The sequence below is a fragment of the Misgurnus anguillicaudatus genome, chromosome 10 (assembly GCF_027580225.2).
Source record: "Misgurnus anguillicaudatus chromosome 10, ASM2758022v2, whole genome shotgun sequence".
In the NCBI taxonomy this organism is placed as follows: Eukaryota; Metazoa; Chordata; class Actinopteri; order Cypriniformes; family Cobitidae; genus Misgurnus; species Misgurnus anguillicaudatus.
Window position 1 is genome coordinate 41,158,868 of NC_073346.2, and position 25,717 is coordinate 41,184,584.

Sequence of the window (25,717 nt, forward strand, 5' to 3'; positions counted from 1 at the left end):
CTTGACAGACAACTAATATGTAGTATTTGCAATTTAATATTTGCTACCATACATTACTAACACTTCATGATTATTATAAACACAACATGTTGATGCATGCAGTGCTCTTCTATAGAGACTCAGTAAATCCAACACTAATCATCAGACAGCATCTCTTTAGTCTGTTCCTTAGATTTTTTCATAGCTTTCTTCAGTTTGTTCATCATAGGCAGGGAACCCTCGTATTTGTTGGTTTCGATAGCCCTGAGTTTCTCCTTGTAGTCCTCTGGTAATCCGTTCTGTTCTGCACCCATCACAATCACCTGTAACAACACAGAAGATCAGATGTCGCTTCAAATATAAGAATTATTATAGCAGAAGTACAGGGTACAATTTATAGTCTGATGCATTGCAAATATTAATGAGAATTATTCCAGATGTTTTGACCGTGCTGTTGATCTATCGTCTGTTTCATACATAGTAAAAGAGAGAAAACTCCAGTAACAGAGTAAACAACACTGTGCTCCTGCCAACAAACTCATCCTGTGTAAAGAATGGCATTAGATTACTCATCTTACAGAGGCATGGTATGTTTGTTATATCATTTTCAGTTTGTAAATATTTTTAATCAATTTTAAACTGATTGTACAAACATAAAGCATTACTAAAAGCATTTTTTTACATAAAACATTTTCTTTAATATCATGTTGTAAAACTTATGGCAAGGGTCTTATGGCAGAATTACTCTTATTCAAGGGTCAGGTTTAAAAAATCTAAATATAATGCGAGCCAAACTTTTACCCCTTTTTATCTTTCATATATTTTAAATTCTCTCTATATTTTATTATATATGTTATAACTTATGTCGTTTTTGTTATAGGTCATTTATTAAACATGCATTTTCAAAAAAGATCCACACATCATGTATCCAGTATTTTGCCTTTTCATATTTTCTTTTTTAATTTGTTAAAAACAATTCCAGTTTAACATTGCAAAAGACAAATGTTAATAGTTCAACTATGAATATTGCATAAAAAAGTGTAATTGTAAATAATCAACACATGTATTTTTATATAGCACTAACTATAAAGCTACTTACATAGTTAGTTGTTTATAACTGTTTCACTTTATATTTAAAGTATTCACCGCATATATCCAGTTGAAAATTGTACTTTTAATATTTTAAAGATATATAAACTAATCCACCTTTTCATTGTGCACTACATTCAGACACGACTGTCAGAGTTCGCCCCCTAGTGGCAGTCGTAATGACATTTCAGTTTATTCACTGTATCAACATAGGAGAGAAGCTCATTCCAGGCCAAAAGCCTTTAATCGATGAATATATTTATACAATTTACTTATCAGTATTCAATCGTCTGTAAAGGATTCAAGGTGTATTCGCACAAGTTTTTTTATGCATCCAAAGCTCAAACTGAATCTGAAATTTACGCACTCGCAGATGATTGGAACCCCACGCAGCCCTTTCTGACTCTTCTTCCGGTTTATCGGCCATCATTTGTCATGTACCGTGAACAAGTAACCACGCTAAATTGGACAAAGATGACCGGAGGGCTGGATAAAGATATTTGGGTGGGCGCATTTGCCCCGCAGGTGGCCAGTTGACTAGCCCTGACTAATGGCATTATACCTTGTTTATAATGGGTATAACATCTGTACACACATTCACTCCTACATTAAAATGCGTCTGTCTCTCACTTGCAGTGTTTGTTCATTGTTAAAGCATTTTACCTCCAGATACTGCGGTGAAGGAGGAGCATACACGCAGCTGTTCATGATGTAAGTCCGACAGCTGAGATCCTGGTCACTGGTGGAGACGGACACGTCCATCGGGCTATACATTCCCATTTTAACACTCTCCTGACTGTAAACACAGTGAAACATCAACAAGATGTCTATCAGGTGTAAGCAGTGATTTCTGGTTTTATAAGTTAAGTTTGTCTCTTACCTGTCTAAAGACTCCAGATCTGATATATTCATCCTCCACACCACTCCCCACACCTCATCCCCCGGGCTGTGTTCAATAGTCGCAACACCTCCGTGCCAGCGTTGGCTCGCCTGACCTTTGTGGTTTCCAAAGGCCAGTTTATAGTCCTATGAAATGTAGATGTTAAGCTATGTCAGACATCAAGAGTAGATCGATGAACAGACAGACGGACAGATAAAGAGGAAGGATGACCTCATACCTTTAGCTTGGCCACACAGTATACAATTGCTGATGGATTCCTGAGCTGTAGACGCTCCTTGAGAAGGTTACTTCCGTAAGCGAAGTACAGGAAGGTGGATGCATTCATTTGATCTGTGCTGTTGTTCATGTCTAAGGCTTCAGTGGGCAGAGGATCTGTGAGGATGAGGAGGGACAGGGTGAGAGGAGGAAGAGGGACAGATCGCTGTGGAATCATCAGAGCTAATGGTGTGACAGAGGTTAACAACATCTCTTTGATAGGTCCGTTCAACAACACTCCATTCATTGTCATGCAAATCCATTGTGTCCTGAACTGCAGTGAAGCTGGACTGCATTCATGTGAAAACTAACACACTGTGAGCAAGAACTTTCCCAAAGTCCCTCTAGTAGAGGCGGCTCAATGTTAAAAGACTTTTTTGTATGGTAGGTTCATTTCACAAAGAAGAAAAATACTAAGAAAATTTGTTTCTGAGTCCTGATCAGCCCAGAGAGTTCATGTTAGATGTCAATCATAGACAAACTTCAGGGCACAGTTACAGCAAAAGATGACCATTGAAATACAACTGCTGGACAGCAATGTGTCCGTAAAAGAACCATCTATTAAAAAAACAAAATCAAAATGACAACAAGTAGAGAACTACAGTAGAGTTCTGTGTTCAACTCAACTTCCGTTAATCTCTTCCTGTTTCATCACTTCCTCATCCTCTTTAATGCCCTTTAAGAAAACTAAAATATTTTATTTGAAAACACTCTTGTGTGTGTTGACCTAAGGTTACAGTTTTTATGCAATGAAATGTGAACCTCTTGCCATCAATATTTCACATACACTATAAGTCAGTGGTTCTCAAACTGGGGGCCGGGAGATGGTGCCAGGGGGGCCCCAGGTTTATGATATTTTATAACGTACAATAATTCAAATCATAAATTCGGTGTAATTAAACCTCAACAAAATAAGGCTACTAACCAACAACAATTACATTGTAACAACAACTAATTTGTATACTTTACTATGTTTTGTCTAATCAAAATGTTACATTTTAGAACAAATTTGTAATAATATTTCTTTGGGGGGGCCGCAAAGGAATGCATCGTACCCAAGGGGGGCCGCAAGCTGAAAAAGTTTGAGAACCACTGCTATAAGTGACTTCATACTGTTGAAACTGAAAAAGTGAAGCCATGTTCATTTACAATCATCATGATCAAAACTGTAGCCATAAAGTTCACATCAGAAAATACAGACACCTTTAATTGTTATATTGACAACATGCTAAACATTTTCACGGGACATAATTTACTGACATAAAAACATAACTTTTGAGATATGAACTAAGGATTTTGAACAAGTTACATCCGTAATGTACAAATTGTTCTGAGTACTTTATCTAATTTTAATTATTTTGCCAATTTTAAACTGATAGTTTTGACTATAAATTATGATTTTAATCTGTACTCATTCAACTGCTTCTTGACAACAGTCTACAGTTAAACTAATAACTACTGTATGTCTTTTGGAAGCAGAGATTTTTTTATTATTAAAGTAACGTTACTGTTTGTTTAATTTCTTACCGGGCGAATAATAATTGCCGGAAAACGAGATGCTGATCCATCAGTTCAGTCACATGCTCTCTAACACTCACTCATAAGGTAAAATAAAAAATCAATTAGATTGGTTTACTACGTTATTTCATGTTAATTCTATCAAAATATTCCGGTGTGGTGGACATCGCCATCTTTGATTGTAAATGTCACGGTTACTATAGTGACAGACGTTATTTTCAGCTATCGCGAGAACAGAACTGCGAGCGCTCGTCACGCTGCTGTCACTGATGTACGGATGAGTACCGAACACTGAAAGTTCATTTTGTTTCTGTTCTTGTAACTAAATATCTGATCAAACATGAAAGATCACTTACCTGCAGAACACAGAAGTAAAAGTCCGATCAGACTGACGACAATGAAAAACAATTTCATTATTGGGGACATTGTTTCTGTACGACGATTCAATCTGATGTGTCAGAGAGAGAAGAACCCGAGACTTTTACCCACAGAGACTGAGGGGTGGATCTTTAATCCCGTTACCCACAGGAGGGGTGGACACTGGTAAGACATCAGTTCTCTCTCTCTCTCTCTCTCTCTCTCTCTCTCTCTCTCTCTCTCTCTCTCTCTCTCTCTCTCTCTCTCTATGAAAGTAAAGCTTTTTTGGACGGTCAATGTAAATACCATTGAAAGCTGAAAGTTTCTGTCACTGACATTTTACAATTTGGTGGGTTAAAGCAATTAGAGATTAAACTCATTGATTCATTCACTCAGAGTGTTGCTGTCCCAATATGGCAAAAAAAAACAATTTAAATAGAATTTTTAAATCAAATTTATAATTTTCAAAATATAAAAAATGGCAAAAAAATTGACGAGCTGAAATATATTTTTGTAGATTTTTGTATATTTTTGTATATTTTAAAAATACATATATTTTAAAGCATTTATATTCCCGTCACATTGGAAAAAAACTTTGTATGTTACAAAACTGTAAACATAACATGTTTGAAAAGATTAAAATTAAATAATAATTGTATACATAATTATACATTTTGGCCAGGAAAAATATATTTTTTGAAGTTTGGGTTGTAAAATTGGAAATGTATTAACTAAATATATTTGTAAATTCAAAAATGTATATTTAATTAAGCTTTACTCTCTACAAAACGTATTTAGCATATATTTAAAGCATATTTTGGCACAAAAAAAGACATTATATGGGTTTCGTGATGAAATAATCTTAGTTATTTTAATCTGTTAAATGGCCACTATGAAAATTAGTGGTTTTGTAAATCGAGTATATATCTAAAGCATCAAAATGATTTCTATTAGTTTTATTATTTATGTGGGGTTTTTTTTAGCTTTCCAGACCCAATGTTCACAGTCCATCACGGGTGGTTCAGGAAGAGCCAGACCTGGATTTAAAGTCTGTCAGGTTAGTAACACTGAAATATAAAAAAAAACTTATGAGTTTTGTTAAAGTCACTCATAGTAGCAACTTTATCATTTATCAGAGCTCTGTATATTCCAATTTATTTTCTGCGAGTCTTTATTTTTGGCAAACAGAAATCCTGATGACAACATCAACTTACATTTTTGCTAATTTCATCAGTTTTTTCTACAGTCGATTACAGATATTAATTAATTAATTAATATTGTGCTTGCAACTGTTTCTGAAAATCACATGAACTGTGATTGGTTGATTTTCAGTCAGATGGATCTTTCCTTTTTTGACTGAATAAAACCTTCACACACTAGTCAAAAGTCTGGCCACATAAGACTGAAAATGATTTGATTCTTAACCAAAATGGCCATCTTTATTTGTTGTAAATAAGCATCTGTGAAGTACACACAGTCTGTTCAGTACATTACAGTCTAAAGGTTCACACTGTCCCAACAAACACTAACTTAGCTTTGGCATTTGTGTTGACTTGAACAGTGGTTGAGTTTCCCACATTAACTAACCTCATGACCTTTAGATTAACACTTGCATGATGATATTTTGATATGTAGATTTAACAAACAGTATATAGCTGAATAAATGCCAGCCATACAGTATGTTACATCTAAAAATTTAAAAATTCTCGTGCTGTATTATTGCACACTAATTTAAGGGATAGAAATGGCAAAAAAATAAATATTTATCTCACCAAAAATATCTTTTAAATATATGATAAATACATTTCAAATTATGCTACAAATATGACAAAAAATCCTGGCCAAAATATAGAAGTTTATTTATGAAGTATATTTACATAATATATACTTTTAACATAATCAAACCTTTTGTGTTTGCAGGTTTATAACATAAAAAAAAATCCCAGTGCGATGTGAATATAAATGCTTTCAGATATATTTATTTGTTAAATATATTTTTGAAAATATAAAATATGGCAGAAAAATAGATTTTTGTAAACATATTTCAAAATATTTCAGCAAATATATTTTTGGCCATTTCTTGTATATTTTGAAAAATATTCAAAATTATATTTGACTTTTTTAGCTGTACACTCTAAAAATTTGTACTAAATAGCACTAAAAGCTCATAATCATACATGTAAAGCCTATAAAGCACCTATGAAGAACCATCCAGGGGTGATATAGCACCACTATAGCACCAGATTTGGTTCTATATAGCACAATGTTCTACACAGGTGATACACAAGTAATGGTTCCCCTATGATTACGAGTCATTGAGTGAACCACTTTTAGTGCTATTAAGCACCATTTGTTTTCAGAGTGTATGGGTAGGGTTTAAGTTAACTCATTCCTTGCCAGACATTTTTTTGAAAAGTTTCCCACCAGCATTTTTTGTGATTTTCACAAAAGTTTCACAAAATGCCTTCCAGAAAATGTTCTTCTAAAAATATATAAACATACAATTATATCAAATGAAAGAACATACCCTCTGCTTTCAAACAAACAAACAAATAATAAACTTTTAAATATGGGTATTTGTCTTTAAAAATATTTTTTTAGCTGAAATAATTGCATTTTTGTGAAGGAATTTGGTTGGAGATTAGACTCAGAACGATTATCACACATACATAAAGTTTAAAATTAGTAAATAGTGTTTTGGCTTCAGTTTTTTCATAAATTGGGCCATCTAGTGGATAATCGCAGTATTCCAGATAAAAATTCTTCAGAGACATTTGTTATGCAAATGTTTTCCCTTAAATGACGAGATAACTAAGGGTAATTTGGGGTTTCTTTGATTAAAACATTGATCCAGGACCAACAAAAATGTGCACTGCTTGATCTTGTGCAGTAGATCTGTCTTGTACAACATTAATAAAATCAGAGCATTCTTGTCGGGGCACGCTACACAAATCCTCATCCAGGCTTTAGTCCTAAGCCGACTGGACTATTGTAATGCTCTCCTGGCTGACCTTCCAGCCTCCACAGTCAGACCTCTACAAATGATCCAGAATGTGGCGGCCGAAAAGAGCACATGTCCCACATCTCCTCATTAGTTTACATTGGCTTCGTATAGCTGCCCACATCAAGTTCAAAGCTCTGATGCCAGCCTACAATCAGGGGCATCACTAAGGGGGGTTGGTGGTAGGACGATTCTAAGAGCCCACGCACTATTGGGGCCCCCAAATGTCATTTTTATGAGTAGTAACATGGGTGTGGTGGAGGGCCCAACTTCATATTCTTTCATAGGGTCCAAAAATGTCTAGTTCCTGCCTACAAAGCCAAGGACTCCTCGCACCCCTATACATACATACATACACTAATTCCTTCATACACGCCCTCCAGATGCTGCTTACGGTGCCATTTGAATTCCTATGGAGATGAAGTACAGGCGAGTTTAAGCTGCGCTTCTGAAAAAAAAAACTTTTTGCAAGTTACATAAACATGAATGCTCCTAATGCATCGTAAGCATGCAGTCCTGTTGAACGTACTTTACATACGGTTGTGGTTACAAAACTCCAGTCAAAGTGATATTGCTACTATTAAACCAAATGTGTTGCGCTAACTACAACTATAATAAACCGGTTTCCTGGACAGGTCTTATTCTAATCCCAGACTAAAACGCATGTCTGAGCTAAAACATCTTGCAATGAAATATCTTAACATATAAACAGCAAAAAAAGATTTTCAGGAAAAAAAAATTTGTCTTGTTTTCAGTAAAAATATCTAAAAAATTCTTAAATTAAAATGTTTTTTTCTTGATGAGCAAAACAACCCACGAAAATAAGTCTAGTTTTTTTAGACCAAAAATATCAAAGTTAAGTGATTTTGTGCATAAAACAAACAAAAAATCTGCCAATAGGGTAAACAAAAAATCTTGAACATTTTTCTTAAACACTAAATTCGCTTGTTTTATGCACAAAATCACTTAAACTTGATATTTTTGGTCTAAAAACTAGACTTATTTTCTTGGGTCGTTTTGCTCATCAAGGAAATGCATCTTAATTTAAGAATTTTTAGATATTTTTACTGAAAACAAGACAAAAATACTAAGATTTTTTTGCCAATGTTTTTCTCAATATGCACACCAGTGTTGTTTTCTGTAAGATATGTTTGTCCTGGAATAATCTAAACCCTGTCTGCCCCATAGTGAGTTAAATTAACTTGAACTAACTTGCTCAGCAGAATTCTGTTTCTTCAGCTTGGCAGTAGTTGACCTAAACTGTACTTTACATGCGTAGAGAGTTTCTGCTCTTGTTTGTACCCCAGCTCCCATTGAGTGTCTTCACGGTCAATTCTCCATCTGTTTATAAAAACCTTCTCGGACTCTTCTAGAATAATTATTGTGTTGTGCATCTGCTGTAAGCATTGCGTGCTGTCGCTGCAGGACTCATAATAGTTAAACAGCGCCAGCAACAAAGACATCAAATGAATCAGAGGTTCATCCTGAAAGAAACAAACACATGCTTTTGGGTGATCTGTCAGTGGGATGCACGGAAAAACAAGTTTGCACACAATTATACAGCTGTGACCTCTACATCTGCCCACAGTGAACACCAATAAAACAACTATCAGATGACCTACAGCTAAACTCAGTTTATATAATCACTACCTAGCATGAGATAATCACACACCTGTCTAGAGAAAATCATAATAAATAATATTTGTTTTTTTGAAGAGCCGTCTCTTCTCCATTTGTTTGATTATTATTGCTTCAGGTCTTTTCCATGCACTTGTAGATTACTTACTTACTTATTCATTTAGCTGACACTTTTATCCAAAGTGACTTATAATTGCTATATATGTCAGAGGTCGCGCGCCTCTGAAGCAACTATGGGTTAAGTGTCTTACTCAGGGACACAATGGTGTGATACAGTGGATTCGAACACATGTCTCTCACACCAAAGGCGTGTGTCTTATCCAATTTAATTTTATGTATATATAGCTTTAGATAAGTAGATGTAGGGAAGAACACAGAATAATCAATAGATAAGATAATATAAGAAGTATACAAGTATAATACAGCTTCTAAGAATAAACCGTACAAGTGCGCGTGTGTCTTATCCACTGCGCCATCACCACCGCCACAGATTAATCTCATCTGAAACGTTAAATACATTTTCTGAGAACTTATATTTTAATATTTGACTGAAAAAGTCACATCCATAATGTTGCTCAAAACATAACAGTAAAATTTGAAGTGCATTGTTGAGCAGAAAACATTACTTGATGTCCACAGCTTAGGTAATAATAGTAACTTTTACATGAAACTAGTTGTTTAAAAACAAGGACATTGTTTCCGAGCACGGTTTGACATCTTCACTTAAGGCAGTGCTTCTCAAATAGTGGGGCGGGACCCCCAGGGGGGGCTCGAAGCAACACCAGGGGGGGCGCGCGAGACCCCGGGGAAAATACTTTTTCAGGAAGTAATTTTTTTGCACCGTCACTTAAAGACATTACACCCCAATTACGCTGATAAGCCGCTTAAGTTTTTTATTATTATTTATTGATTATATTTAATTTAATTTTTCAGTATCAAATGGTCAAAAAATATTATACTTTAAATAAGGATTGATTTTTTTATTTCAGGCAAATTGATGCATTTTAAGTCTTTTCTGTTACAGACTAAAAAACAATGTTAATAAAGTTATTATTTGTTGTAAGTTGATCGATATTTCTTTTTTGTGTTTTCTTTAATGTTAATAAGGATGCAATGTTTTGCAGATGTGTAATTTTATAGACAAATTATACTATTTACAGTCGCGGCAGAGAGTTGGGGGGGCGCAAAATGTTTACTTCTTCCTAGGGGGGGCGTGACAGAAAATAATTGAGAAGCACTGACTTAAGGGGTTAATGTTATATCACAGGTTTGTGGTTTACAGAGATGTTAAGGGTGTGTGTGACCTTCACAACCCATACGGTCAAGAACACATGGGTGTTTATTTAGCCACGGGTGTTCAACACCAATCCAATAAATGAAGATACTGTATACTGTATGTGTTATTAATGTAACACTGAGTCAGACCAGTTAACATCTTACACTAAAACTGCTGGATGAATTACAAATAAATAGAGATTTAAAGACAAATCAGGTTTATTGATTGTAAACAATAACAGTGATTTTTGCCTTAACATAACAAATAATAAATCAGCTCCGTGTTTTTAAGAATGTCAGTAAAAGTGAATGTGATAATCTGTGTGTTGAGGAGATGAAATACGTCAAACATTCACCTAAATGACACAAGTGCAGCCAATAACAGTATGAGTTCCTCCCCCAGACGTTTACTGGAGTGCTGCCACTTCACAAGATTTACACAGCCGTCTTTACATTCACTAAACTCGCTGGAAATATTCCCACAATCTCCGCTTCAGTTGGGATTTGAACTCTGCTGACTCTTCCGATTGAGCGGACAGGACTTTTCATCATGACCAAAGAATCCCGTCCGTCCTGGGACAGTCCCGTGCAGTTTGTCCTGGCTTGTGTGTCCTATGCAGTCGGTCTTGGGAATGTCTGGCGTTTTCCATACCTCTGCCAAATGCATGGGGGAGGTACGATCATTCATTCTTTCTCTTTTCTTTATATTTAAACAGTCCTTTTATAAAACAAACATGAAGACACAAACTTTACAACTAGACCGAGCAGAGACCCAAATAAAAAAAGTTGTATTCCACAGAAAGCAATAAAATGTGCTTACTAACAGTGCAGAAAGGTTTATTTTATTTGTATAGTGTATTTCACAATAGACATTGATGTTATTAATGCTGCTTTATATAAATCAATCCTTCTGTCATGCTGTTTGTTTTGCATTGCATTCATATTAGCTGTGGGAACTGGCAGCTACTTTTATTCTTCATTTGATCTTGGCCATTATTTATATGAGACTTTATTAATAGTCAGAACATCCAAATCTATAAAAAATAATAAAAATTACAGTCACACATATACAACAATAAAACAGTATTCAATATGTTTAGTGTATTATTTCTTAATAAAGCTGTAATACAGAAAACACAAACCAGGTTTATTCTTGTTACTGAACTCCTATCAGTTTTTACAAAATAGTTTTGTTACTGTTTCTATTTTTCAGTGATATTAATGATGAGGGCATGACAATGTTCTTATTGGATTCAATAAAGCCAGATTTGTCTTGTGTTGATCTTCTCTGGTTATGCATTCAGTGCGTCTTTAACAACTGAAATGAATAACAATTGATAAATGTTTCATTTACTTTTGAAGAAAGAGATCAAAGTGCAGATGTAAATGAAGGAATGTATGCCGAGTCAGAGACTGTTGATCGAGACAGGATTCCACTGTGGCCAAGAAGTCATGGAATTTCTGGAATATCATGGAATTTTAAAAAGTCTTTTGCAAAGTCAGGGAATTTTATTTTTTGTGCAAATATCAGTCCAAATATTTATTTTTTGTGGAATATCAGTGATTTTTGTTTGTTGCTTTAAATTATTTATCAAAATAAATCCGCTTGTTAACTTCTGACATAAGGAATACCATTTCCGGGTCCAAGCCTTCACTGCCTCCAATTTAAACTGCTGTTTACTGGCACTGTTTATTCATTTCACACATTTAACCCTCAAATGGTCCTAGGGGTCTATATGACCCCAAATGACATTTCATTAGTTAAAAAAGGTTCCCTTCATCTCAGAGATATAAAACTTTTTGACTTTTCCTAATCTATATTTACATACACAAAAAAACTGGGCTTGATTCAGTTGTTCTAAAGGTATGTAAAAAATGTATTAATCTGTCTCTTGGGGTCAATATGATCCCAATTGAAAGTGAATGGGAAATGCAAAACATTTACTTTATTCCATTTGTCAAAAAATAAATATCAATAAATCCAGCAAAAATCTAAAAATGTTGACACAGAAATAAAGGCCTCTTACTTGTGCACAAACGCAATGCAAAAAACACATGCTCACACAAACACACACACAGGAATGATTGCCACAGAGAGCATTTGTATGTCACAAATGCAAAAAATAAGATATAAAGGGGTGTGACCTAATGCACACACATGTACACTCACAAACACACACACACATGCGCACACACAGACACATGCACATGCGCACGCATATGGGCACACACACATTTACATTCGTTCAAATTTCTGTTGCATTTTGTTAATACAGACATTTCAAATGCATCAAAAACTATTAAAAAAATACTATTTGAAATAATATTTATTTTTAATGCACTTTCTTTATATAAATTTATGTTTATATAAACAAAAATTCACAAAATGTTTCACTAAAGCAGTGATGTTGAGCAGTTGTCCATATCCAGTAAAATGAATGAGTCTCTATGGGCATCTGCTGGTCGAAATGATTTCATTCCTAAACAGTAATTATTTATATCAATATCTAAAAACAATTTACATCATAATTTATGTAAATTTTCATAAAATAAATTGATATTTTTCAGGCAAGCTAATGGTGTAGTTGAGGATTTTAGTGGTAAACAGATACAAAAATACTTCAAATCTCTTAAAACACAGTTCCATGTGTAGATGAGAAGTAAACAAAAAAAAATGATATATTATTTGTATTATTGAAAATGTATATTTTTCTTACAATTATGCTTTCAATTTTGGGGTCATATAGACCCCAAGGGCCAGAAGTGTAAACAGAAAACGAGGAGCGTTTGAGGGTTAAGCTACATTTTTATGAACTCACAGTGTACACTACATTATTCAGGCTCACGGCATCCCGGACATAAATCATGGAAATTCGGCTTTTTAGTCAGGGAATAGAGTTGGAACCCTGATCTAACATTTCTGCATTATAAAGATGATCTTGTGAGATTTGTTCAAAGGTGCAAGTTGGAATTTACATCTGTTTAAAATGTCATTTATTGTTTGATTTATTTATCTAAATGTGATTCCAGGTGGATTTCTGATTCCTTATCTGTTGATGTTGGTTTTGGAGGGAATTCCTCTCTTCTGTATGGAGTTGGCGATCGGTCAGAGGATGCGTCAGGGCAGCATTGGGGCGTGGACGGCCATCAGCCCGTATCTGGGTGGACTGGGTGAGCGTCCTGAGGGTCTTCTTTACCACCTTACACTCGCTACTAGATAGTTAATGGAAGGTAATAAAGTTGTTATCTGCCCATTACAGGCTTTGCCAGCGTTGTGGCCTCACTTTACTTATGTCTGTACTACAACATCATCAATGCCTGGAGCTTCTGGTATCTCTTTCATTCATTTCAGGTTAGAGTTAATGTACATCAATAGTCTAGCTGATGTTGTTGTGATGTGAACGGACTTACAGATGCATAATAAACTGGCACTGGATTAAACTTTGTGGATGTTAATATTCATTGTGTATGTGTTGTGTTTGTGTAGTCAGTGTTGCCCTGGTCCCAGTGTCCCATCAACATTAACCAGACCGGATATCTGGAGGAATGTGAAGTGTCTTCATCCACAGAGTATTTCTTTTACCGCGAGACTTTGAACATCTCCTCCTCTATAGATGAGAACGGTGGGATTCATATGGGACTGGCGCTCTGTCTCCTGCTGGCGTGGGTCATAGTTTTTCTCTTCATCGTCCGTGGGGTCAAGTCCACAGGAATGGTAAGATCAGCACCCGAATCACTGTGATCAGAAATCACATCTGTGCTTTGACAGTGTAGTTAAAATTAATGCCACAGTAATTCATCAAATCTACACATATATGCAATTATTAATAATATCTATGATTTCAGTGGATACACCAAAAGAAATATGACCAAAAGTTGATAAACAAATGGGCCATTCCACCGAATCGGTGCCATTTGCATGTTTTAACTCATCAAAATTAAAGTGTATTTTTTATTACTAAATCTAATAACACACATATTGTGCTTTTCAAAAATGAGTATTGGTCAGTCTCAGATATTTTCTAACATGGTTTGTTAATGGAGGATGTAGGCATTTTGGTAACAGGACTGAGTTTTTAGCAATAACAAGAAATATAGCTGCATTAAATCTGGGCTAATTAATATTATTAAAGACACTGATCAAATTCTATAGTGATTTACCTAATATAGATAATACAGCTAACAGGAGTGATCATTAAGTTTGACATTTTCAGTCATAGCATCAATGTCATAAAAAAATATACAGAAAAGAAAATGAGAAAAGTAACTTTTAATCTTCCCACGGCCTTCAGAAGATCCAGATGATGTCACTTCCTCTTAAAAATTTGACTTTTTTTGTGATATTTCTATCACAAAAAGGAATGTGAAGGGTAACAGGGCTGAGTAAAATCCTGGGATATGACTAAAACATGCATTTTATCTAAGATATTATGACTTTTTCAATGGTAAAAAGCATTTGATGTGTGGACCCACAAAAATGCAAAAAATAAACATATCTACAGAATTTTATGCTTTATATTTAAATGTGCTGTATAATGTTAAACTGTATTTATGTAGGAATAGATGAATAATAAGAGTTGTGTAGATGGTAATGACATATCATAAACATCAAACACGATTGTTTTCTCCTTCTTATGTAAACCTCGTGCATGCAAAAGAGCGACTGCTGGAAAACAGACCAATCTCAACATAACACCAACTGTGACGTTACAGTCAAGATGTACACCCCAACATTAATACATTAAATTACACATTCAATTAACACATTCAGTGTTGTTACAATGCTAAAACAAAGTTGTGACTGCTGAGTTAGCGCTATATGCTAGTTAATGCTATCGTTTAGGCTGAAGTTCTACTATTGATGTTACAGTTACATTTTGCAGGTCCATACTGAAAAAAGCACAAACTTATTACTCAGAAACGTCCATTAACAATCTCCAAACAATTGATTATTCCTCAAAATCTGATAGCGACTCAAACATAAGATCTGTTTACACACACACAGAGCTACTGAAGGAGAAACAGCCAATCAGAGCAAAGCTTAACATTATTATATATGACCCTTTCAAATAAGGTAATAATAGACCATTTAATTCTAAAGGCAAATACTAGGGTTGTAAATGGACATGAAAAACTGACTCTGGATCATTTTTGCACTTAAGTCATTCCTCAACAGGCTTCACAAAATAAGTTTCACAAAATACCTTCGAGGAAAATGTTCTTCTGTAAAATTACAATGAAAGTTAAAGTTAAAATGAAAGAACAGATCATCTGCTTTAAAACAAACAAACAGAACAGGAAAAAAGTTTCCACCTATTTTCATTTATTGTATTTTTAACACCTCTTAAATATGGGTACGTTTCTTAAAAAATACCAAATTTTGAGCAAAAAGCTGAGTTAATTGAGTTTTTGTGTAAGACTTTTGTAAGAGATCAGATTCAGAATGAAGATCAAAACATTCACAGAGTTTATGTTGTTGAATTTGTTTTTGCTTCAGTTTTTTATAAATTGGGTAAGAGCCACCTAGTGGATAATAGCGGAAATACAGATTACCATAAAAACTCATCAGTGAAGTGTCATTAGCAGGGAAATGTTTTCTCTTAATTGAGGAGATAACTCATCAATGACGGGAAAAGAGTTAATAATGTAGATTTTAAAGAAGAATTTAACAGATTATTTCAATGCATTCTTTGGCACGTTTAAATGTAAAGTATAGAGAGAGAGAGCAGGGACGGAAAAAATACTGTTTTTCAGTGTTCTATGTAGTTTTTATTAATGTTTTAAATTATATTGTTTACATTGTTGTTAGATTAACACGCAGGAGACTTTGCTTAATAATAAAATGTATTCTAGAGTTAGTTTTCTTGCATTTTTATACATACACAGATTCGGTGGAATGGCCCAAATAATAATTCACAGTTACATACGCAGTGTCAAATTACATCAGTTCTTGAAATGAAGAAAGCAAGTTTTTATCAACACTCTGGAACTTTGACAGTCAACTTATAAACGTATAACCTGATTATAAATCAGTGTTGTATTATCTTCTTTGTATATTTAAATATGATTTTTTTTAGGTTGTGTATTTTACAGCTACATTTCCGTATGTAGTTCTCATCATTTATCTGATTCGTGGGATCACTCTTCACGGGGCCTGGAACGGAGTAAAATACATGTTTACACCTAAAGTATGTTTGTGTTTAAAGAACAAAGATTTCCTTCATTCCCATTACCTTTGTCTATATTATTAAATGTTTGTGTATGTTTGTGTGTGTGTGTTCAGTTGGAGCAGTTAGCCAATCCTCAGGCGTGGATCAATGCGGCCACACAGATCTTCTTCTCTCTGGGTTTGGGTTTTGGTTCTCTGATCGCGTTTGCCAGCTATAATCATCAGAATAATAACTTTGAGAGGCAGGCGGTGGTCGTGTCTCTGATCAACAGCGGCACTTCAGTGTTTGCCAGTGTTGTCACGTTTGCCATCTACGGATTTAAAGCCACGTTTAACTATGAAAGCTGTTTGGAAAGGTGAGACGCTCTCATATGAATATACGTATATGTACTGTGTGTGATTTGAATAACTATAATCTGTCATATGAAAGATTTGTAGTGAATGCAAATGAATGAAAATGTGAGAAAGCAGATTGTCAGCTTTACAGACTGAACTCTTTTGGTGTTTGTTCAGGACGAGATTGTTACTGCTGAACACATTTGATCTGTCTGAGAGTGAGATCACCGCTGATAATGTGACCGTCTGGATCTCTTTACTGAATCACACCAGACCTGAAGAGTTTGCAGCTATCGCTTCAAAAATAGAGAACTGTAATCTGGAGTCTGAACTGGACACGGTAAAGTCTCGCTTTAATCCACATCACTGTTAGTCTCACAGAAACATCAAAACAATCAACATAATAAAACTATAATCATAAACTTTAATCATTAAAGATCATGTGATAAAGTCTGACTCAAAGTATGAATCTAGATCAGTAATTCTCAAACTATTCGGCATGCAGCAGACGCATCAAAATGGTTTATGATAAAAGAGACGCTCACGTTCACAAAACACTCACTTAACACTAAACTCTGATGAGAGTATCTAGCAAACACAAGCGTCTCTTTTATCATAAACCCCTTTAAAGCGTCTGCAGCAGGCACTTATTTTGACATGACGCATGATGCACAAAAGTTTACATCACATGGCACATATTTTGAAATGATGAACCACACACATAACTGCAGCAATGCATGAACCAGAGGTTTACATAAAAGTACATTTTCAAGTATTCATATTTTATCAGTGTTTTTCTTTGGAAAACATACATTCCAAAGCATATCATCATGATTTTTACTTCACTACATTTCATAATTTCAAGTTTTTGGTTTATATTTAAAGGGGCCATGGCATGAAAATCTAACTTTTTCCATGTTTAGGTGCTATGATTGGGTCCATAGTGCTTCTATCAACCTAGAAAATGTGAAAAAGATCAACCCAGCAGCACAAATGAGTTTTAATTGCAACAAACCACCATCATTGTGATCAGTGTTTGAATTTCATCAGCTCATTTGCATTTTAAAGAACACACCCAAAAAGGCAAATTTTTGCACACACATACAAAGTGGCAATTTTAACATGCTATAATAAATTATTTATATGGTATTCTGAGCTAAAACTTTACATATGTACTCTGGGAACACCAAAGATTTATTTGACATCTTAAAAAAGTCTTGTGCCATGGCCCCTTTCATATTTTAGTACATTACATATTAATTAGTATTTTTTTACTTTTACTTTAGTAAAAAGTACTTTTGTGCTTTTACTCAAGAAAGTAAAAGTACACAATTTTTATGTAATTAGGTATTAAATCAATTTTAATATGCAATATAAAAAGAATACATAGTATGATTCTATGCTTTAGAATGTAGTGAACATTTTTTAGTAAAGTACATTTTTTCCCAAGACAAACACTCTGACACTTAAAAAATGCAACTAAAATACTTAAGTAGCGTCCACCTCTGGTTTGAACTCTTTGTAGGCTTGCATTTTACCCTAAGTCTCTGTCATTTTTGTTTTTAAAAGCAACTAAAGCTATTTACTGTAAGTAACATAGCAATAGTAATCTGTAGTTTGAACTCAGACACATGTCGCAGTCACCCATCTGGACTGAACTTAACTTCTGGTCTCTGTTTGTTTAATGCTCTGTCTAGTGGCTAAACTAAACTCTGGAACAAAGACCTAGTAACAAATGTTTTGGTTTCCTAAAGACAAGTGGAGACGGCAGTCATGGATTGGACTCTGATGTTATTGATACTTTGCCGAGTTTACCAATAGTTAAGTTTGTTCCATGAAAGCCATTTGTTTATGTTTTTACTGCTGAAACCATTAAGGGTGGACATACGTGCCATTTTCACCAGACACGTCCTGGCCACGATTTCGGGTGCATACTCTGGAAGTCGCATACATCATCAAGGTTCTTACATTTCAGTTAAATACAATATAAAATAAAGATATATTTCTCTTAAGACATACAATCATTGTATTGTTTCATTCTTACCTTGAAATGTAACGGTTGCTTTTCTGAAATAGAACCTGAAATATTAAAACTCGATGACGTATGCGGTCGAGCAATGTGACTTCCGGAGAATACACCAAAAATCCTGGCCAGGATGTGTCAGGTGAAAATGGCACGTATGGCCACCCTAGAAACCGTCTATAAGTCTCTTTGGAAAAAATTGAATAAAATGCATGAATGTCTCTCTCTCTCTCTCTCTCTCTCTCTCTCTCTCTCTCTCTCTCTCTCTCTCTCTCTCTCTCTCTCTCTCTCTCTCTCTCTCTCTCTCTCTCTGTAGGCGGTCGAGGGCACGGGTTTGGCCTTTATTGTGTACAGTGAGGCCATTAAGAACATGCCCGTGTCTCAGATCTGGTCTGTCCTCTACTTCATCATGTTACTGTTGTTAGGAATGGGAAGCATGCTGGGTAACGTCACGGCCATCATCACCCCGCTGGGTGACCTTAAGTTCCTGTCAAAGAGATTCAGCAATGAGACCATCAACGGTCAGAAGACAACCAAAATATCTGCTCTCACATTTAGGCCTTTTCATAACTGATCTCAAAACTTTTAAAGCAATGTTGATTTATTTGCTCTGACATGATTATAAAGGTGATTTATTTACTATTTAATCAAAGAAATCAATGTCATTTCAACTAAATAACAAGTGAAGTTTGATTCATAATGCATATTGGTTTGTTTGACAGGTGTGGTGTGTCTTGTCTGTCTTCTTCTGGGTTTTGGCTTCACCACGCGCTCAGGCAGTTACTGGTTCACTATATTTAATGATTACGGAGCGACGCTGTCTCTGCTCTTCATCGTCTTCTTTGAAGTCATCAGCGTTTGCTACGTCTACGGAATTAAAAGGTGAAAAAGTGAAGACATGATGATAACTACACTTTAAGTTAAAACAACTTGGTTTTGCAAGTCAATTCAACCTACTATTTTAAGTGTGGGCTTGTGAAAAGTTGACATAACTTATAAAATGTAATTTTAAAAGTAACAAAAGTATATGTTGTTTTGACATAAAATGCTGCATTTACAGTTTACAGTAAGAAATCAGATCTTGTATCAGACATCCACACAACAATTACTAACCAGCAGTGTTGAGCTAGTTACTCAGTAATTAGTTACACTATTAGTTACTTTTACACCCACAAAAATATTGGTAATTGCATCATTTTTGCAGTCTGTGAATCCATGAAAGTTACAAATAAATAAAGAGTACAACTGGCTCAAACTATTTTTTAAACAACTTGTGTAATTTAATAAAGCAGTAACTAAAATCTGTACCAGCTAGGACTCATGCAGGTGGAACCAACTAAACAACCGGAAATGTTTTTGTATTACTTACTAGTTGGCAGGGAAAGTAATATTATTACAGAAAGTTACTGCCCAACACTGCAGATATGATAGCAACAGATATGAGACATTTTTCTTTTCTTAAAGTAAATAAATCAATAAGAAACACCTTCATCAACAATCAAATAATCACAAATAAACATTAAAACAAAGAAGGGCATTTCTAGATAAACCAATAAAAGACCATTTATCAAGAAGAAGATCATGATTAACCAGATCAAAAGCCTTTGAAAGATCAATACAATTATCACCAGTAGCTTGACCTTTGTCAAAGGATGAGAAAACTTCATTTGTTCATTTTAAAAGAGCAGTGGTAGAAGAAAAAATCAGACTAAAATGGTGATAAAATATTCAGTAAACTCATATAGAAAGATAATTGATTCAATATAAGTTTCTACAAAATTTTTATAACAGAACAAATAATGGAAATCAGATGATAATTGTTCATATCAGACGATTCATGGAATAACTCCAGCACATTTCCATATAGAGAGAACAGAACAAATCAACAAAACCTAATTAAATATACACAAATACACTACATAAATATTACAATTGACTCCAGTCTAACATGTTCCTCTCAATACATTTTTAACATAAATCATCAACAAGTTATAATCTATTATTTTGTAGAAGTTTGTAAATCTTCCAAAGCAAAATTGTACTTTTGTAATTATTTATTGTAAATTGTGTGCTAGCATTGATAATCTTCTGGACTTTAAATCCTCATAACAGAGTTTCAGTGTTTCTTGTATAATCTCTTATAAATGTGTGTCTAATACCTTTCACTCTTACTCTTATATAACACACAGACATTATACTTTTATTATGTAGATTGTTTCGATGAATATTTTTATGTCATTAATCTTGACATTTGTTAAATCATGATTCATTTAGTTGAGTTTATTAGTCATGTTTAATATTTTACAGTCCTGATGAATGATCCATGTTCATCTTGTTGTTCTTCACAGGTTTGAAAAAGACTTTGAGGATATGTTGGGTCATCGGCCGAACTGGTACTGGAGAGTGATGTGGGCTGTCGTGAGTCCGGTTCTCCTCATCGGTCTCTTCATCTTTTACATCATCAACTACATCCAGGGCGGGACACCAACCTATCAGGCCTGGGACAAAGATCTAGTGAGTCCTGTTGGGTTTGAAATGTCATGTTGTGCACTGTAAAAAAATCTTTGTTGCACTTAAATGTTTATTTAAACAACTTGAATTAAAAAGTGATTTCATTTCAATCCTTCAAACAAGGTTTTTTTTAGGTGTACTCTTAACTGGATCAGGATTATTGAGTTGCTCTAGTTTGTATAGTTGGTGATTATTTAGTCTTTCATGTTGTGAATTTTTTGAGGTCTGAGTCTTCACAGTGGACACAAGCATCATCTAAAAGAGAAATAATGGCATGTATGTGTTGTATCTTCTGTAGGGTAAATCAGTGATGAAGGAATATCCTCCGTATGGTCAGGCGTTCATAGCTCTGCTTCTGTTGTCTGCTGTAAGCTGCGTTCCTCTGGTGGCTCTTTATGAACTTTGTAAGAGAAAACGGCGAGGACAACCCATCCGTGAGCGTCAGATCATCACTACAGTCTCATCTGGACTTTAACCTGATTCAAATCAACTGCTTGTCTAACACTAATCACAAAATATATTTCTGTTTATCATACAGTAAGTGCTGTGTACATCTAGAAACATAGACCTTGAGTACTATATGTGTTTCTATAAATGTAAATGTTTGAAGAACAACTTAACAACTTGTATAGTGTAGAAAACTAACTTACATCCAGTAACATTTACGGAGTTATGAAAGTTTTTTCTTGATGCAACTCTTTCCCCGCCAGCGTTTAAAAACAAAGTTGCCAGCCAATGCTAGCATTTTTTATGATTTTTTTATGTCTTACAGAATATTTACTACTTTAAATATATATATAAACATATGTCAATCGATTCAAATATTGAATCTAGATTAATCGCATGATTTTCATGAGTTAACTCGCGAATAATCGCAAATGAATCTCACATTTTATCTGTTCTAAATGTACCATAATTTAAGGCTTTTCAAGTTTTTAATCCTGAAATCAACATGGGCATGGACAAATATAGATGCTTCATGCAAATGTATGTTTACACCAACCTGTTTACATTTTTGACAGAACCATCAGACATTGTTTTCTTTATTAACTTTTCTTTCAAAAGGCCCGTTTCTTTCTCAATTTTTGTTTGCTGCTGCATCATTTGTGACTCATGCTGGCAAATTGAGTCAAAATGAGTAAATTTTCACAAATAAGTTATTTATATTTTGACATTCTTTATTGAAAAACAATGTCGAGCTACACCTGTTTGAAGGTGAGTCAACAAAATCCAAAATTACCACAAAAATGACCACATCCATACCATAAAATCACTGTAAAACTAATCGATTTAGCACACAAAGTTAAAAACAATATCTATATATGTTTTTTCTTTCTTTTATTGTTTTGTTGACATTGAGACTGACAGCTTTAAGACCTACTATTGCGCAAGGATCTAATATAATCAGATATTTTTCCTCAAGCGTTAACCAAACATTCCCTCAGTGGCGGCCGGTGACTTCTCTTCTGAGGGGCGCAAATTCAAAATCTTTTTTTTTGTACCATGTATCTCATGCCTCTTGTCAAAATACATGCCTGCTGCAAAAGTGTCGAAAGGATTTATGATAAAAGATACACTCACATTCACAAAATACTCACAAAACACTAACTTAACACTTATCACTCTTAATAAACATCAATCAGGTCCTAAACATTATCTCACTTTATAACTATTTTAACATCAAACAAGTCCCAAACTTTATTTTCTAATTTCTGCATGTTTTAAAACCGAAACCAAAATGTCAGACGTGCAAGTGGACAACCATCCTTTGTGTATTAGTTAAGCATTTAGGACGGTACTCCTCACAGAAAACCTACAAATAAAGATCATTTTAGATGTTTAATAACTATTTAGAGCATTGGATTCACTAGACAAGAGCTTAATGTACTTTTTTTAATAAAAGCCTCATTTAGACAGCACGGGTCATATTTACTCTGCTGCATTCAGACGAGCAGCGACTTTTTCAATGAGGTCATTAGGAGGCATTTCTAAATCTGGTTGTCAAAAACAATGAGTACCAGTAACTGACGAGAGGCAGATGATGTGAACTTCATTGCTTTGTTTTCATTGGTAGTCGCTCCTGAAAGTTGCTCATTATTTGCATAAAGTTCAATTTTTCTCAACTTTGTTGCGCGACTGGACAAATTGGCCCATTCATTGGCCAACGGTCATTGCCGCATGTGTCGCTGGAAGTCACCAAACTTCCATTGAAATCGAAGAGATTGCATCGCTCTGGTATTGCTAGTCTGAATGCAGTTTACAGCTGCGTCTCAATTCAATTAACTATGGGCTAGACCAAGGGTAGGGGCAAATATGGGTAGGTTTCTTCAAAAATAATAAATTTTGAGCAAAAAGCTGAGATAATTGTATTTTTGTAAAGGACTTTTGTTAGAGATCAGATTCAGAGCAATGATCAAAACATACACAGAGTTTTTACTGTTTTTGGATCAGTGGATGCTTCAGTGTTTAAAAGTTGAGTAACAGCGCCACTTAGTGGATAATCGAGGAAACAAAGATTGCCGTAAAAACTCGTCATTGGCAGGGAAGTGTTTTCTCTTGACAATGAACTCATTAAGTCATCAATAGCGGGGAAAGAGTTAAAAGCAACTAAAGCTATTTACTGTAAGTGATGATAACTTACTGTGGCCAAAAAACAGAAATAGTAAAAGAATATCCAAGAATATATGAGGTATACGTGAACATGCACAAGCATTGATGTAAACTATGTGTAAATAACTTTATACTGAGGTTCATTTATTGTTGTAGTAGTAATGTAAGTCTTGTTTGTAGCTTTAATCACAAAATTTTATCTTCATATCATATACCATACAAACCACTGGATTAAGAACTGGGGCCTTATTTATAAAATGCTGCGTAGAAATCATCCTACATTTGATCTTATGATCATTTATCAAAAATGCGTACGTGTGATTTATAAACTGAACATACACACAGAAAACGCGCGTACCCTTTTCTTGCAGATGTGAAATCTATAAATGGCAAATGATCTTGAACCTGTGCGCAGTTTCAGATCTTCGTCTTTAAACGATGTCCAATTAATGTCATTGACATATAAAAGAGCGCCTGTCAATGATCAAATCCTTTTTCGAGCATGGCTTATATTTCCAAAAACACGCAGCAATCAGACAAGCAAAAGTGCGTATGTCTGCTCAGACCCTGACGCGCTATGCACTTTTCCACGTCAAAGTCAGTTTTTATAAATATGGACTTTGCCGTGGGTTTTTGCGTACGCACACTTTACGATCAAATCTGTGCGTATGCATGCTTTATAAATGAGACCCCTGAACTTTTATGATTTGTCATTGAACCGTGAGATCAGTTTTGTTGTCATTTTATGTACTTTTTTCTTACTTTTTTAATATTAAATGTTACTGTGAAACATTCTGGGTAACAACAGTCTGAAAAATTGATGTAAATTCAGGATCAATAAAAATGCTTTACTGCTTGTAAACTTTGTGTACTAAGATAAAACATTGAGCACTCCCATCACATTAGATAAAAGTGTTTGCTAGATGAATAAATGTAAACACAGATGCATCACTGTTAAACTTACCGTGTTGTAAATAAAATCTGCTTGTCTAATCTAAATTTCATGGTAATTTCAAGCAGCCAAAAATTCAAAGGAAAGGTTGGAAAAATAAGACTGGAGAAACAGAAATCAGATGGGTTTGGAATATCGGATGTCTGATTTTTATTGAACCTTCATATGTTAAAAAATATATTTTCAAAAAAATAAAAGTTTGTATAAAATGTATAAAATATAAAATTATAAGAATATTTTTTGCAGTTGAACATATATTACATTTTTATCTTTTCAAACATGTTATGTTTACAGGTTTGTAACATACAAAGTTTTTCTCCCAATGCAACGTAAATATAAATGTTTCAAAATATAATTTTTTTTAAAAAATATTTTAAAATATACAAAAATTGCCCAAAAATATGTGTGCTAAAATATATTTCTAAATAGGTTTTAAAATTAAATATATTTTAAAACATTTATATTCATGTTGCATTTAAAGAAAAAAAATCTAAATTAAATATATATATTCAAGTGCAAAAATATATTTATACCATTATATTTTATACATACTTATACATTGTATAAAAACCTTTATATTTTGGCAAGGAAAAATATATATTTTTTGTCATATGGGTTGTAAAATTAGAAATGTATTTGTTGCCCCTGAAATACATTTTGAATATGTAATATATGAAGGTTAAAACTAACTTTCAAAAACATAATAAATTAAGCTTTACTTTCTACTAAATGTACAATTATTTTAATTGATAAGTTACCAATGAACTTTTTTTAAGACAAAACTTAAAATAGTATCTTGAATTGACAAGTTGTTTTAACTTCATGCTGCAGTGTATTGTCTGGTCATCAAGTCCACACAAAGAAAATGTTTTAATTGAACCGTAATGTGTTCATCTCATGCTTCATTACAGCTTGTTTCTTCATTAGCTTCGGCTAATCTGATGTGACATTTTAATCCCTGTTTGTTCAATATAATCTGAGCTCTATGGCACAAAAACAAGTGTGTAATAAAATGAGGTTCAAGCACGTTTTACAGCAAACATGTTTCTGTCAATCTAAACCAAACCGAGAGAAACTGATTTACTGTCTGAAACTCTGAACAA

General features: G+C 34.2%; 2 protein-coding genes across 3 annotated transcripts; one reads left to right on the top strand and one right to left on the bottom strand.

Moving 5' to 3' along the window:
* Window positions 1–18: 18 nt before the first annotated feature.
* Window positions 19–4,241, bottom strand: ggctb (gamma-glutamylcyclotransferase b). Its single transcript, XM_055211593.2, has 5 exons — window positions 4,099–4,241; window positions 2,187–2,341; window positions 1,949–2,094; window positions 1,732–1,864; window positions 19–302 (listed from the first exon to the last, which is right to left on the bottom strand). Exons 1-5 carry the CDS (start codon window positions 4,166–4,168, stop codon window positions 135–137), a joined length of 672 nt encoding a protein of 223 aa, XP_055067568.2. The 5' UTR covers window positions 4,169–4,241; the 3' UTR covers window positions 19–134.
* On the top strand, window positions 4,156–24,456 carry LOC129448900 (sodium- and chloride-dependent transporter XTRP3). 2 transcript variants are annotated; one of them, XM_055211592.2, is made up of 12 exons: window positions 4,156–4,285; window positions 5,083–5,156; window positions 13,044–13,184; window positions 13,274–13,365; window positions 13,501–13,728; window positions 16,091–16,201; window positions 16,297–16,538; window positions 16,696–16,858; window positions 18,858–19,062; window positions 19,264–19,423; window positions 20,890–21,055; window positions 21,351–24,456. In XM_055211592.2, exons 3-12 carry the CDS (start codon window positions 13,070–13,072, stop codon window positions 21,525–21,527), a joined length of 1,659 nt encoding a protein of 552 aa, XP_055067567.2. In that variant the 5' UTR covers window positions 4,156–4,285; window positions 5,083–5,156; window positions 13,044–13,069; the 3' UTR covers window positions 21,528–24,456. The 2 variants fall into 2 exon arrangements, with proteins under 2 accessions (XP_055067567.2, XP_055067566.2); XM_055211591.2 differs by lacking the exons at window positions 4,156–4,285; window positions 5,083–5,156 and adding an exon at window positions 10,321–10,687.
* Window positions 24,457–25,717: the final 1,261 nt, after the last annotated feature.